Source organism: Sebastes fasciatus, chromosome 16, assembly GCF_043250625.1.
Source record: "Sebastes fasciatus isolate fSebFas1 chromosome 16, fSebFas1.pri, whole genome shotgun sequence".
In the NCBI taxonomy this organism is placed as follows: Eukaryota; Metazoa; Chordata; class Actinopteri; order Perciformes; family Sebastidae; genus Sebastes; species Sebastes fasciatus.
The window spans coordinates 10,837,052-10,853,241 of NC_133810.1; the positions used below are offsets into that span (position 1 = coordinate 10,837,052).

Genomic DNA, 16,190 nt, shown 5'->3' on the forward strand with positions numbered 1-16,190 from the left:
CAAATTTTCCATAGATATTGTGATAATATTGTTACTGTGAACTATTTTGGCCATGATAATCGTGTAGTGAAAATATGATATTATGACAATGGATTAACTTTGCACTTTTCTCAATTTGCATACGCTTTAGAAATACAGTTACATTTTAGAATTTTTTTTGCATCGGGTTAAATTTTTTGTACGATTTTTTGAAATTGTACCGGTTATTATTATATTTTTTAACTTTTCTATTAATTTGCAGAAGCTGCCTGTAAATTAAATACACCATGTATTCTTACCACCATCCAGGCAGATGAACTTTACTTGCTCCTATAATTGATATAAAACATCATTACTCATTTCTCAATAAACCAGAATTTCTTAAAACCCCAGGGCATTATATAAATTATATCTTTATCAACATCTATTCTGGGTGTTTATACGCCTAAAGTTTCCACTTTATTGGGCTCTATATCTCTCCTTTTATGGTGTATGAACTGCCTATTTATTCAGACAGTGAGTCATGGTTGTGACTGACTGTGAACAACGCAGACAGAGTTGAGAGCTTTTAGTTGAATGATGCATAATAGAAGCAACATTGGATGAGGTTAAATTGAGACCATCAGCATCTTTGGGACACTTCCTGTCACAGTCACAGAGATGTCAGATCTGTAACAATTCTAATAGCCCATTAAAAAAAAAGAAAATACTTTATTATGCTAAGTTAAATATTGAGTCCTTATGGCAAATATTCTTACCAATTAGTTAGTTAGTTAGTTAATTAGGATCTCCATTAGCTGAACAGAAATCACAAACAATTATATACATTATATACATTCAAACATCTCATACAAAAATCAACTGAACTCACATTACCTAATAAAAATGTATAAAAATTATACCAGCAATCTCCATGCAGTGAGGTATACACATTTTTTTTTATCTTGTAGCACTCGATAATAATTATTTTCTTGTGCATACAAAATACAAAAATGTATAAGTGAAGTTTCCATAATCAAACATCATTTTGCATATTGAGGACATTTTACTTTTGCTACTTTAAGTACATTTTGCTGGTAATACTCTAGTAATTTTGCTGAAGTAGAATTTTGAATTCAGGACTTTTACTTTTAACAGAGTATTCATACAGTGTGGTATTGTATACTTTTATTTAAATAAAGGTTCTGAGTATTTTTTTTCCCACCACTGGTTCTTACCACTGGATCAACAGCTCAAGCCCCACAGCAACAGTGTATGCTCCTATTGTTATGCAGTTCCCCTGGCGGCCACCAGTAGGGCAGCACTGAGCAGCACTGAGCAGCACTACACCGCTATAGAGCGTAGAAGAACACCTGCACTAAAGTAGTGTTGTCATGGGTTACACCTCAATTCTTCACGTGTTAGCTTATTCAAATGAGCTGTTAGCAACATGCTAATATAAGCACACACGTTGTTGCCAAGGCAATTCCCACCAATAGAGGAGGAGGTCCTACTCAAGGTAATTTTTTATTCATATTACAACATTGTTTTTAGTTGGCAACAGCAACACTCAAGACAATAATAATGAAAACTTTCACAACTGTTCAATGTTACAGAGTTGCTTGGTTCTAGGTAAAGGAAAAGATAGTTTGGCTGCTAATAGCTTGATCCAGGTCAGTTTGTCCTGTTAAGACCTTGAGACAGTTCTGGTGTGTTCATTAGAAAGTGCTGTGAGATCTGTCAAACACTGCGAGAGATTATAAACCTGTTGGTTTCTCTGGCTACAACTTCTCCTCAGTGAGGAGTTACAATTACTTTTCTTTCAATCTGTTTTTCTAAACAGAGTGTTTTCCTCAATGTGTAATTTAACCAATTTATTTTCACTGTTTATGTGTGTATTTTTGCTGAATGTATATTCACATTGTGTTACAAATAGTGTTAGAAATATTTAAAAAACAACTATATAATATGATATATAATGTTTGTAGTTTTAACCAGCTGTAATATATGTTTTACTTTAAATATCATCAATAATAGCTCAGCAGTTAAGTTTTTGTTAATGCAAACATAACACTTCTTGTTGCTGCTTATCTATAAAATTATTGTGAAGCAGCTAGGGCTGGGCGATAATTGATTATGACAATTTATCGTCTTTTAATGGAACCATATCGTGATGAAATCATATATTGAGATATCGTGATACAGAATTACGTCATCTAAATCGATAATAACAAGCACATACTAACTAATCTGATCATTTTGCAATAAAGTTCTTAATTAAATGAGAAAATACTCTGTACTTTTAATTTGTCAATCACAAAACCATGTGGTTATTTCATTTAGACTTTTTATTTATTAAATGAATATAAAACATGCTATATCATGATATATATATATATATATTGTTATCGAGATATTGTGATACACAATTTCGTCATCTAAAGCGATAATAACAACACATACTAACTCCCAGTTTATCAGAAAATCTGATCATTTTTGCAATAAAGTTCTTAATTAAATGAGAAAGTACTCAGTATTTTTAATTTGTCAAGCACAAAACCATGTGGTTATTTCATATAGACAATTTATTTATTGAATTACCAGAAAACATGCCATATCGTGATATACTGTATATTGTCATCAAGATATGAACTATGTCATGATAGAAGGTTTTGGCCCTATCGCCCAGCCCTAGAAGCAGTAGCCTTAGTGAACAACATTGTTGAAATTTCTGGCGTGTAAAAGTACAGTAGGTTTCCATAGACATCTGGAAATTTTGGTGTTTTCTTTGTCAATATTGCAGGGAGGAATGGTAGAAGAAGAAAACTGTAAGAAGAAGTTACAGTGATCCTACAAGATGAAGCTGTGTATGTGCCACACGCTTATGGCAGTTTGGGTGAACATCAAAACTTCAACAGCTCACAAAGGTAAGTCTCATCTCTTACCTTTTTTATCTGTCGTATGGATAACCATAAGGGCTGTTCCAGCATCACAGACTCTGATCGTATTAGTCATCGGAGCCTATTGTGTATCATACTGGCAAGAAAGGTGCACGTTGTGAAAATAATTGAACAAAACTACTCATTCATGACACTCTTACCGTGTGGTCGAACTAATAGGATGACTAAAATATCCACTCAGTCCCATTGTGTTCCCTAGAGGTAAGGGTTATACACACACTCACCCTCACTGTGAGGTCCAACAGTAAAACTACTGCTACGTCCCTCATGCATTGTTTAATAGAGAGAAAATGTCTAATGACATCATAGCAATCATGTCAGATGGCAGAGATGACGATCGTAAAATGCCGACTAGGTCTGGAACAAGAGATGAGTCAGCAACCTCAATCTAAACAGGGGTGGTGTGTTTGCTGATTGCTTGTTGGTGTTGTTGGTTACAAAATGTGAAAGTGTATGACTGTATTGAGAAAATATTTCCAGAGAGGATAATGTAGATTAGTTGTTACCCAGTCCTTTCTTAAATGAGCCTTTGTGTGTGTGTGTGTGTGTATAGCAGGTAGATAAAAGTATATTCTCCTTAACATTTATGTGGTCGATATACTGAGGTTTGCTGCTTTTTATCTGTGGTGATTCCAAGCAGATTTGGGGAAGCATTTATACGATGAGAATCGCCCCTCAGATCGGCCATTAATGTGGAAATGTGCTGCCTCAGCTCGGCCCGCTGTGGAGGAGAGAAGGGACTGTGCCTTTTTAGATGACCTAGGGAAGTGTTAACTGCGGATGTGTGTAGGTGAGAGAGAGAGAGGCTAGGAAAAGCATGTGGTGCATGTCTGATGCTGAGGGTGCATTATCAAGGAATGCTCTGGAAGAGAGAGAGAGAGAGTAGAAAGACTATGTTAAACACTTTGCTAAATTAGACTAGATTCATGTGAAGATAAACACCTCTCCTCTTGTCGTATTTAAAATGTGTTCAATGCTTGTACTTGTGACTCAGTTATATCTTTATATGTTATTTTAACCATGGATGTTCATACAATCCTTCCATCCTTCTGTAGGATTACTATCTGTACTACTCGTCAGTTAACACTAGGGGGCAGTATTACAGTATAATTAGGATAGTGGAGAACAAACTACACATACTGTACACATCTTATATTTTTGTTTAGAATAAAGAGCATGATTATTTAACACCCTTTTCCCTTTTTACATCCTTTCACTATTCTTTATTTTGATTAAAAAAAAATACTTACTACTATTTATTACTGATACTATTCTTTGTCCCGTTTTTGCTCCTGCAATAATTTTGCACATGTTGAATTTTGAACATCTACATTTGCACATTTACCACCTCAATTATTTTTGATTTAAAAACAAAATGTTGTAACTTGCACACTATTCTATGTTTATATTTTAGATTTTTTTTATGTTAGTTGTAGTAGTCAGGTATATTTATAGAGTATTCCAATGTTCTTTATATTGTGTTTTCTATAGATATATTCCTCTAGTGTTGATATGTAAATTTTTTTTACTGTTCCATTGCATTGCCTGGATAACCTGCTGCTGTAACACAATAATTTCCCAACTTGGAAAAGTACATCTATCTATCTATCTATCTATCTATCTATCTATCTATCTATCTATCTATCTATCTATCTATCTATCTATCTACTTCACTTATAATCCTGATTCAATAAAATATGGTAATCCAGAAAGACATAAAGTGAAATAAAACACAAGGCATAGTCAGATTGGTTCAGACAAAGAAAGTCATTATTTAAGGCACACCTTAATAGTTTGCAACTCCATCACATTTGAATACAATAAACACACAGTGACAACTGAAGGACAACAAAACCTTAATAAGAATGAAATTCAAAGGTGTGGAACAAATCTGTTCCCAGACTAAATATTTAGTTTAGGTCGGTAAGTTTTGTTGGAAAATGGTATTACCTCGGTCAAATACTATTTGTCAATTATTATTTTATATGTTCCCTTTTTGGACGGGTTGAATCTGCTACATCAGATGATTATCACAACCCAACTGGTACTCCTATTATTAGGGCAATATTGTATCGATACACGGACGTCAAGAATCAATCTTTTATGATATAAACTATTAACCTCTTAACAATCCAACAGCCAGCCGCTATAAGAAATGTTGGCGAGGAAAAACTGGCTAGGCCATTTTCAAAGGGTCCCTTGACCTCTGACCTCAAAACTCTGAGATGAACAGAGTGAAAACTGTATCTTATTAGATAAAACAGATGTTGTCAAACTGCATAATTTGCATCTGAAAAAATTTAATAAATCGCAAAATATCTTATCGCGATAATCAACATATCGAAAAATGCTTAAAATCACAATAAGATTGTATTGTGACTTAAGTATCTGGATAATATCGTATCGTGGGGCCTCTGGTGATTCCCACCCCCTACCTATTATATATGAATATATAAGATAATCATTGACAAATATAATTTACCCCGGGTATACCCCAGATCACTCCATCTGTTTAACTGTCCCGCTATATCTTACAAGTTATACAGGAAACCACCTTTGGATCGGTGTAATTACATCAATGACAACAACAACAAACACAAAAGGTTAAGTCAAAACATTGTACCCATTTTCAATAGAAAAGTGCCAACAGTAATGAATTGAATAGAGTGAAATATATTTTGAATATAATTACAAGTATCATAGACTTGAAAGGATTGAGTCGTATTGCAGATAGATAATATCAAGGTCAATAGACATTAGTAGAAATCACATTTACTTACTGATTTTGAAAAAGAGCTCAGGTTTGTTCTACCTACATGTATAGTTTAAAGAAACCAGCTGTGTGCCATATATTTGGTATAAGGCATCCCTCTGCAAACTTCAGAGGCAGGTGTGATACAGTAAATCTGAAATCGTATGAACAAGGGGTATTGCCTGGCCTGGTATTTATTTGTTTATGTCATTGTTTTCTTGTTAACAACTTTGAATGTGAAAACCAATATTAAGATTTTCTCCCACTGCGTTAGCCAGCTGGTGCTGAATTACTTATGAATACCATCTGCACGAGAATATTGCCGCAGAATGTATTATTCTATGGGAGCAATTCATTTTCGAATACAAATTTACAGACTTATCTGGTGGCACATGTAATTGGTTGTATTCAACACAAAAGAGGAAGGACGTAAACAAATTATTTGACAAATTTCAATGCAGACAGTAACTGAAAATAAATCTTATAGGACTCAGCTTAATCCTTGTCTATAAAACCATCCCTAAGGGAATAACTCACAGCTTTAGATTTTTATTTTTCTCTCTGTGCATAAATGCTACAGCTGATGAAGAAGCATGTGCAAAAGCAAGGTTCAGTGCAGAACATATAGCATCTACCGTCTACCTTTTCTACGTTGTCATAGCTATAAACCTTTATTTGAAGACCTAGCTGGTCATTTACAGATTGAGGCAAAGGTTAGTCCAAAATGTCAGTGTTTTAAAGGACTTTAAAACCAGTTTAACATCAGAAGGTCTACTTAGGCTGCGTTCCATTTACCTTGGAAATCGGAAGTCGGAGATGCGAATGATTTCACACCCGAGTTGACCGCGTTCAAGTCGGAAAACTGAATGGGGTTTGCTCCAGCAGGGTTAGCCTTTGTTATCCACTGGTAGTAATACCAGTGGATAACAAGGCAATACACTGGTATTTTGTGCATACAAACACCGTAGCAACATGTCCACAGATAGAAGTTGGTCATTACTGTGTGTATGACTGATTTAAAGATGTTATTGATAACTTTTTTATGTAGAAAAATATTAAGAAAAAAACAAAACATCCACAGAGCCTTTAGAAAAGTGCCGATTAAAAGTATGGCTTATCCTGGAAAATGTTAATATGATTGCGAATTAATTATTAAAAAAAATGTTGGCGGGTCTAAAATGAATGTTTTGTTTATCTCTGTGGAAGATATCTGACGTTCGGTTCCCACTTCTTACAAGGCTTGTGAACCAATAGTAAAACAACGTTGGTATCACGTGGTATCTCTGGGTCGTCAGGTGGTGTGGAAAAAAAATGGATAAATGGCTGAGATTGATGCTAAGTGACTGGCATCGACTTGTTGTGAAGTAAATGCAACGGAACGATGGAGGCAGAATGAGACATGTAGTGGCTGAATGCTATCAGTATTATCAATTTTACATTTAATTAGACACAAATAAGACAGAAGTGCAAATAAACAGTATATTACTGCAGTTTTTTTTACTGTTGATGTGCGGAGCAGCCATCGTGGATTTTGAGTTCGGGGTTGGTGAGGTTCATCCGACTTTCCGAGTCGGAAATGTGACTTCAATTGACGTCCCAGTTGGAAAACTGGGAACTTGGAAATTCTGACTTCCCAGTTCTAATGGAATGCAAGGTCAAGAGTGGACCTTCAAGGTTAACCTTAAAACCAATGTTTAACTGCATTTCAAATTTCTATATTGACTCAATCGTAACTTAAAAGTATAGGCAAGTGAAGAAAACTTGCAGCATGTGTTGCCTCTATCAGCAGCTGATGAACTGGGACATACCAGGTACCAAATGTTGCAATCCTACAATCTTTGTTAGCTTGACTAGCAAAGCTAAGCATAATGACTAAGACAACCATGAGTCTGCTGCTATGATAAAGTTTGCCATTCACGCTCAAGCCTACAGTTCAGCTCTTCATTTTCTATCTTAGAGGAATCTGTGGTTGCCGTCTTAAAAACAAAGGCCTCATTTTATCTTACTAACCTCTCCGTTTGAATGAGTTGGACTCTTAATGCCATGCTCGAATCTCAAAGCCGTCCACCCAAGCGTTTGCTTTTCAGTACCCGACTCCTCATGCCAATTCTTGTAAGGTCCATTTCCGTAGCACTGGAGAACCATTGTTATATTTAAATAACTGCAATTAACCAGAAAATGCATCGCTGAGATTAGAAATCTGAGTGTCCCGCCAAAGACAGCAACAGTACTTTCAGCCAAAGCCGACCACGTCAGACTTTATTTCCTGTAACAGCTGAGCCGGGGGGGTAATGTCTCCTTTTTTTTGGCAAGGGAGTGACTTCCTTTTCACTTCAGCACACTGCCCAGAGTTGAGGCTGAGCAGACCTTAGAGCACCAGAGTGATGTAAGGGAGCATGATATGAGTGACACTCTGCGGAGAGTCATTCTTCTTAATGACAGGAAAGCGAAAAGCCTGGGTCTGGCATGGCTGCTGCTGCTCTTGGAGTCCATTTCACTCCTGCAGCTCTGGAGCTCTTGGTTTTTGTTTTTTGTGGGTGGACGGTGAAGCACAAGTACATTTGTGTTTGTACAGACGACGTAGTGGTGCAGGAACATTGAAGATGAGAGTGCCTGTGCTGATAGGACAATAGGTGTCTGGGTGTTAATTGCTGATCTACAAGCCGTGGGCAGGTGCAAGTGATAAGGGACTACGTAGGGATCTCGGGTCTTGAGACCTATCCTGATAAGAAGGTAGTCGGTTCAACATTGTTGTTCTGTCCGTCCTCTATTTGCTTGTTCTTCTCACTCGTGGACAGCTCAGGCGAGTCTGAGTCCACCGACACATTCTTTGACCTGTTGCATAAAGAACATCATCATTACAACATGTTGTTAACATTTTATCATTTTACCTTTTGGCTAGTGATGACTAAAGATAGTGGCTAATATTAGACATTTTATTATTTTACGTTTCCCATTGGGCCTTTTGTTATAGGTTTTACTTGCTAGTTAGGTTGGCTGTCTGTCTTTCTTTCCTCTGTGTTGTTGTCACAACCAGTAACTTTATAATTTACTTTCACCCAATACTCATTTTTTTGCTGAATAGAGCTTGAACACATCATACTGTAACTCAATGCAACCTCTGTTAGCTGTTATTTAGCCAAGCAGGACTGTGCTGCCCACCGGCTGCTATTTAGCAAATATTTCCCATCGTCCCCGGGATGACGGGATAGCGTTAGTCTCGAGCCCTGATCCCCAGTACCTGTGGTGGCTGTAGAAAACGAGCATGTCACGTTTTCGACTTTGTACCAAAGTATCGGTTCTTGTGACATCCCTAATGCTTCTACTTTTATATTTCTAAACCACCAGACAATCTGATCTTTAAGACATTTATCCTCTTCTAATCGTCAAGTACAATCGTTCAGGACTGGATGGCCATCATCACCTTTTTCAAGAACGGCGCCCGTCTCAAGCTATTTTCCTCAAATTCGTCCATAAGTTTCAGTATCTACTTGGTATGCCTTTTGTGTCTACTCTGTTTAAACATTTACTTATGTAAATCAATGGTGTTATCTCCTTGACTCATCTTTAATTTAGTCAGTTTTTGGATTTACTTCCAGAAACATCTAATTTCCAACATTAGGGGGGAACCTGCCGCTGTGTTTCTGCCTTAATCACACACTCCTACATACATGGGCCAGATCCTCTGCCACAAATAGCCACATTACTGTCCTCTCACACCATCCTACATGCCTTCACCAGCCAGCAAGGACTACTTTACAAGGACTACAGCTCTGTGCCTTGTACACAAACCAGTTAGCCGAGCAGAGATGAACGCCCAAAAGAGAAGCCCACATTTCTGGTCGGAAGGAGAAACACACCTACTTTTAAACATTATGAATGCACAAATTGTTGTGCATGTAAACGTAGTGAGTGAGAGGCAGTATTGGTTGTAGAGAACATGTTGTGCAGGTAATGGACGTTCCTTACTTTTCTCTGTTGAAGATGATGAAGTCTCTCTGGACGTTATCCAATCTCTGCTGCAGCTGACCGTTCTGGATGAAAGACAAACAAACACAAACTCAATTATCACTGCTGGCAATTCTGAAAAAGCAATAACGAAACCTGGGCTTATCATAAGTTATTATTGTTCCCAGTGACACACAATATGAATCAGTTACATTTAATGTACACACATAGTTGTTTTGGTGTCACTGGTTAGAGACATAAATTGGCTCACACCCTCGCACACAGTATAGCGCAAACGTTCAACAGGCAGTACACACTATATCAGTTTCATCTGCTTTAATGAGATGCCAGCAGAGGAAATTGACCTAACTTTAGAGGACACTTGTGCTCTGATGTCTCCACCTGCTCCGTGCACTCATACATATTTGGCCCACTTAATCATGTGAGAACATCCGGCTCTGTCGCGCCAGGCGGTCCTCACAACTACTGTAGTGCCGAGACAAGTAGACAGGTGCTTTCTCACTCTCCCAAGGAGGCATTGAAGAGAGAGATCATGGGGATACATCATCATTATGACACTGAACTGTGTTTGTGTGTGTGTGTGGCAGAGAGACAAACAAGCAGAGACACAAGAACGAGAGAGAGAGGGAATGAACAAATGCAGAAGGGTTCGTTCATTTGCTTGTGCAGATGATGATTTTACCAACCAAGCCTTAGCGATATTACCTCTTTGTGTACATACATCTCACCCTAATGTAAAATTAAATACAAATTGCAAAATTAAAACTCCAAACTGGCCACTTGGAACCTCCAAAATGTCTTCTCTTTGGAGGTTTTCCTCAACCTATTTAAGGTTAGGGCATCCAAGGGCATACTCCTCATCCTCAAGAAAAAGTGCGAAAAGCGCGCACACAAGTATGATTACATGCCGCTTCCCCTCCAGCCTGATTCCAAGTTCCTGGAAGCCCCTCCAGTAGAGAAGTGGCTGACTCCCTGCCCAGAGCAGTCAGTCACAGCCCAGCAGAAAGGCTGTGTACAGGTGCTGTCACAGTGGGGGGAGCATCCACTGGCAGACTAAAAGCCATCAACTAAATTAGGGCAGGAAAATAGAGAGGAGAGGGAGCTGTGTATGACATTTGAACAAAAAGAACAGAAGGTGTAGTGTGTGCATTGTGTAATAATTTTGCATGCATGCAGTGACAGTCAGTGTCTCTTTTCTCTGTGTTTTTTTCTGGTTAAGGGACCCTTTCACAGCAGTATCACAGAGAAAAATGGCAAATTCACATGGACACAGACGGAACATAACTACATAATCACCAAACATCCAGACAGAGACTGTCTGGGAGAACAGGGTGTGCTTGCTTGTGGGTGGGTGATGCAGACTACCGAAAGGACAAAGAAACAAACAGACAGAGACAGAGGAGGAATACTGTATAGAATTTGTCGAACATCAGTGATTGACGTGATACACAAGAGATATGACGGATGAGACGTGTGGTATGACGTAGTGTCTCTCTGATGCGGTCATAATGACATATTCTTAGATCTAAAGGCATGAGAGAACCTGACGATAAAAACACCACCTTTGCGGAACCTTTCCCCAGTTCATTTACAAAGCACATCTCCGGTAACTCTTTTTTAATCTTGATTCAAAGAACCAGGAACAGACTTTATTTACAGCAATGGCAGTTGAAGGAGGCGGTCGAACACCAGCTGCACTGCTGAAAGGCTTGCAGTGCAGCTTCTCTGCAGTGCAGTCAGGGTTCATTGCCTTTAGTTAGACTTTACTAAATAAGCTAGAGATTTCAACCTTAATGCAAGCTAAACTTTTGAGGTACTTTTGCTAGTGATTTAGAGGCATAAAAGACCTGAAATAAGGAAAGATGTAAAGAAGTAAGTAAGTAAGGAAGAAATAAGAAAGGACGTAAGGAAGGAAATAAGGAAGAATGGAAATAAGGTCCTTCCGTCCTAATCTTTATTTCTGTAACTCATTCCTTATTTCCTTCCTTCATTCCTTGCTTTCTTTGAATGTAATGACCCTACTTCTCACTTGATTTATTACCTCAGTGAACGTTGTAAACATGAGTTTATGGTCTCAATCTCTAGTTTCAAGTCTTCTTCAATACAACATGATGTTCATTTAGTAAATTAAGGTCCCATTTAGAGTCAAATAGACCATAAAGCAGGGGATTGTTTAGGGCGTGGCTACCTTGGGATTGACAGGTCACTACCACGCTAATGTCCGGTTTTGGGTATCCGTGTTTTCGTCTTACAACTTTAACCCTTTCACAGTGTGTTTTCAGTTCATGAAAGTTAATTGTTACATTTTGGTCGCCTAAGAGCTCCACCCCCTCATGTCGACGGCCAAAAACCAAGATAGATGTCACGGTGACTACGTCCACTTCTTATATACAGTCTATGCTCCGGCCTTGCAGAGACAACAGTAACATTAACTAAAGGCACTTCACCACTTGTTTTTTCTCTCTCTCTGTCTCTCCCTCTCTCTCTCTCTCTCTCTTTATTTGTTGCTTTTAAAAAGGCAGTTCAGAAGCTAATTGCTTCAACTGCTAGATTAAACTTTCCATTTAATGAGACAAACCAACAGGGAGTGCTCTGTTGGACGAGAGCCTAACAGGTACATTTCTCAACGTCCTTATCTGGGCTTACCATATTTCTGCCTGAAGCTGCTGGGGACAGCTTCTGTTTGTAATGTAACAACTAATTTATGTTGCGGTTGAAGTAGGACTTACGTGTTATTTAAACAATCTATAATACATTAAATGATATCCCAAAGAATCCCTGATTCTTAACTGAAGGACACTGGACAAAAAGCAAAAGGTGTCTGCAGAGATCATGAGTGTGCACTAAACTAAACAGTCCAGACACATATTTTATGTCAACATTTTCAGCTTAGTCTGCCGTTCAGTGTGAAACCTAAAACTAGTTCTACTTTGTGAGCTACAACTGATTGACTGCTGCTGTTTGCCGATGATATTCCTGTATTCAGAACTACACCGAAGAAGCTCTGACTGCACTTTTAATTAGCGGCCCACATGGAGCTGTATCCTCAGATACACATGCAGCTCTCTGTCTCTTCCGGTGGCCCATTGATCTACCTGACTTAAATACTAATTAAGTGATTTTTCCAATACCTCTCTGCAGCTTCTATTTGCTTAGCAGCAAGCACACATACTGTACATTTTCATCAAATTTAAATTTCTCTTGAAGAGAATAATTGGAAAGGATTGTGAAGAATACTAAAACACTGCTCTACAACTTTATCATACTTAAAGCTACAATATTCATTCATTCTGCTCTTTTTAATGTTTTTGTCTACTATTCAATATGGAAAAACAAGAAATAACCTAACAATTCAGAGAGTCTTACTGTTAGCATATCTCATTCCTCTTATTACTGTATTCGGCCACAGGATGGTGTGAGAGAAAAACTGTTTATGTCCCTTACCATGGAACCAAAATATTTAAACCCAGTTTCACTTTGTGTCTCTCTCCATGGTGCTGAAACAGTCCTCTTTCTGTCTTTTATATTCATTGTCACGTGGTTTTACTGCATTTTTCAGTAACCTGCACTAACTGATTTTTTTGCCCACTTGGGGGCAGTGGAAAGGAGCTGACAACTCAACATTCGACATAATGATCTTTTAAGTTGATATGGTGAACTTGTTAGCACACAGTATTATTGTCATTCATTTGGAGGGTTTCTGGCCACCTGGCAAATGTAAGTCCTGTATTCACTCTCCTTTTAGCTCTGTTTTTCACGTCGCCGAGAATGCGATCAAACGATCTACTGCGCATGTGTAGAGCGCGTTCTTCGAGCGGGCAGTATAAACAGAAGTACTGCGTCCCTGGTGTCCGCAACTGTTCGTGTACGCATCCGTTCGGGAGCATAAATGCTTGATACTTTTTGCTTTATTATGGTAGTCATAACTGTTCTTAACTGATCTGAAATTCAGTTATATATGCGATTTTAAGTATTTACTAACCCTAACTTAAAAGAACACAAATGCAGTGTTTAAAAATCCAAATCCTCTACATTGTCTACCCTCTCTTGAGTTGAAATTATTACAGTTTGGTCATTAATGTACTCCATCCAGACACCCACATACATGTACACAGATGCACAATAACCCTTCTGCATTTTGTCCCTCTGTACTGGTGTTATCTTGAATGTACCCTGCTGTACATTTCATAGGGCAGGTTGTATTTCTTACATGCGTATTAAACTTGACACTTCTGATTAGGAAAGAGAGATGTGCGTGTGCGCGTGCGCGTGCGCGTGCGCGTGCACGTGCGCGTGCGCGTGTGCTGGGAGTCCAACAATGTATTTTGTTCTCACAGCACAACTCCAATTTTCTGCTACGTATTATCAGTGATTTAATTTAGCTCATTCAATGCTGCATTATGAGCGTAGCGACGACAGGGAGGCAGAGAGATAAAAGAGGAGCCTAGAAAAATGGATGAGGAAGGGGTCCTAGTGAGAGCGACATGTAGACAGCATTGTGGAAGGAGAGTGAGGACAAGGGAAGAGAAATGAGGTTGGAGTGGCGAGGGGGGAATATGCAAAAAGAATACAGAGCAGCCTCAGAGTAATGAGTATGAAGCTGGCCGGGACAGGCATTAGAACAACTAGCTTACTTCATTCAATATTGATCTGCTATGCTTCAGAAATGCTGCAAAGACTATCTCCCTCTCTCTCTCTCTCTCTCACACACACACACAAATACACATCAAGCGCTCACTTTCTTTCTTAGTCTCTCTCTTAAGGTGCATCCATCACAAGTGGCCCCACAGGTCCCCTTGTAAATGGATATGGAAAAGCATTGCACAAACACAAACTGATATTTATAGACAGTAAAGCGAATACTCTCCCTGAGAGACAGTGAGACAGACCAGCACACGCTGCAAAATATGACTACTTGAAATCAATAATATGCACGTTAAACAAGCAATTTTGGAGGAAGTTTCAGTATTGCATTTACATATTCGAGTTCATGGTCCCTCTCAAAAGTGAAGGAGCGAAGGGGTATTGAGCTAATTAGCTGGCTCCATCAACTGTGATTTAAACACGCATACCAAATGGGAGTTTAAATCCCCATTAACACATTTCTTGACAACACAGCAGGATACAAAAAGGACGATGAAATCAGAGAAACAAGCGGAAGGACATTGAAGTCAATGCAGTAGCAAGCCAAGAACTAATGTTAAGATGCCAGAATAGGATCAATTTGGCAACGGGAGATACACGCAAGGCTAATATAAGACAAGGGAGATTTAAAAGTGGGCGTGAAAGGCTCTCTCAAGGTCGGCCAGGAAAAATACGACTTCAGTTTTGAAAACAGTTCAATATTCAATAAAGTAATTTATCAAAAACTCCTTCAGCAGTGACACTGAGGTTTTTGGCAAGTAGTTTTAAAAGGGGAGGGCTAATACCATTAGTACTCTGTTTACTGATGTTATAGAGAGTTAAACAGGACTTAGAATTTATTTTTGTAATCTTCTATTTTTAATCTCTCCAAGAAAGTTCAGTCACGTTATATTATTTCATCACGATATAATTCCATTGAAAGACGATAAATGATCATATTGAATTATTGCCCAGCCCGACTTAGACTTAGCCACAAGAGTACAAAACCATTTCATTGACCTAATGTTATTTGTCTTAGTCTGACCATACGCTGTCACTTCATCTGTGTCCATAAACATAACAACAGTTTCCCTGGAAGGCTACTATCAGCACTCCATTAGACTAGGAGACTTTCTCTTTGTCTGAATGGACCAAGGGATGACGAATGTTGCCTGGCAGCACAGTGAGATATCACTGATATATACACATAGGCAGGTCTCCACAAGCAGCTGTCAGCTTTCATAAAACATGGCGCACTTTGGGCCGCCGCTGACTTCTTATTGCAAGCTGGCAGGGTACGTGCTCCGGAGTCTAGCCCACACAAATTGCTTCAGTTCTATTAGAAAAGAGTCCCATAAACTGTTCTAATGTGCCAAAGAGTGGGAGAGGGTCCAAATGTATTAACTTTGTAATGACATTGGTTGGATGTGTGTGTGCATACTGGAGTGTGAAGGCAAGTTTGAATGGTGTGGCGACATGTTGTTGGATAGCGACCAGACCCAACACACACAACTGCACTAGTGGTAAGAGCACACAAATGAAACCAGGACTATTTGATTCTAGTTACTGCTGGATCTCTCGCTGAGCTTTCACTGTCTCAGTGGAAAAATCTAAATGCCAGCAGCATGACAAGGCACTGAGCGTCTATTCTGCACTGAGGGCTGCACGTTTGGTGCCTTATTCTGGTAGCCGAGACTTGAAAATGTTCAACTTTGAGTAAAATGCTGCGCTTGTCACTGTCACTTTTTACCCAGCTGTCCAATCACAATGGAGGAGGAGGGGCGGTAGTCGGGACAAACACCGCAAAGACCAACCGTCACATCCTACAGGCTACAAGTGCTGAACAACAATGACGGGTCCGTCCTCTCTCCCACCAACGTGCTTCAGCCTTCCCTTCATCCAGAGCAAGTACTCTATTTTGTACCGAC

At 38.9% G+C, this 16,190-nt stretch overlaps 1 protein-coding gene and 1 long non-coding RNA gene across 3 annotated transcripts in view; one reads left to right on the top strand and one right to left on the bottom strand.

Moving 5' to 3' along the window:
• Nucleotides 1–1,317: 1,317 nt before the first annotated feature.
• On the top strand, nucleotides 1,318–16,117 carry LOC141752854 (uncharacterized). The gene is made up of 3 exons (XR_012590357.1): nucleotides 1,318–1,477; nucleotides 2,762–2,885; nucleotides 16,017–16,117. It is a non-coding gene; the product is annotated as an uncharacterized LOC141752854 (long non-coding RNA).
• The window catches only part of stk32a (serine/threonine kinase 32A), a 73,226-nt gene continuing 63,812 nt past the window's right edge, over nucleotides 6,777–16,190 (bottom strand). Inside the window, exons 12-13 of one of the 2 annotated variants that reach the window (XM_074611085.1) lie at nucleotides 9,640–9,704; nucleotides 6,777–8,505 (exon numbers count right to left, since the gene is read on the bottom strand). In XM_074611085.1, coding sequence (XP_074467186.1) covers nucleotides 8,388–8,505; nucleotides 9,640–9,704 — 183 coding nt within the window. In that variant the 3' untranslated portion in view covers nucleotides 6,777–8,387. Of the gene's footprint in view, nucleotides 8,506–9,635; nucleotides 9,705–16,190 lie in introns of those variants that run through there. The other variant, XM_074611086.1, reaches the window with a different exon arrangement.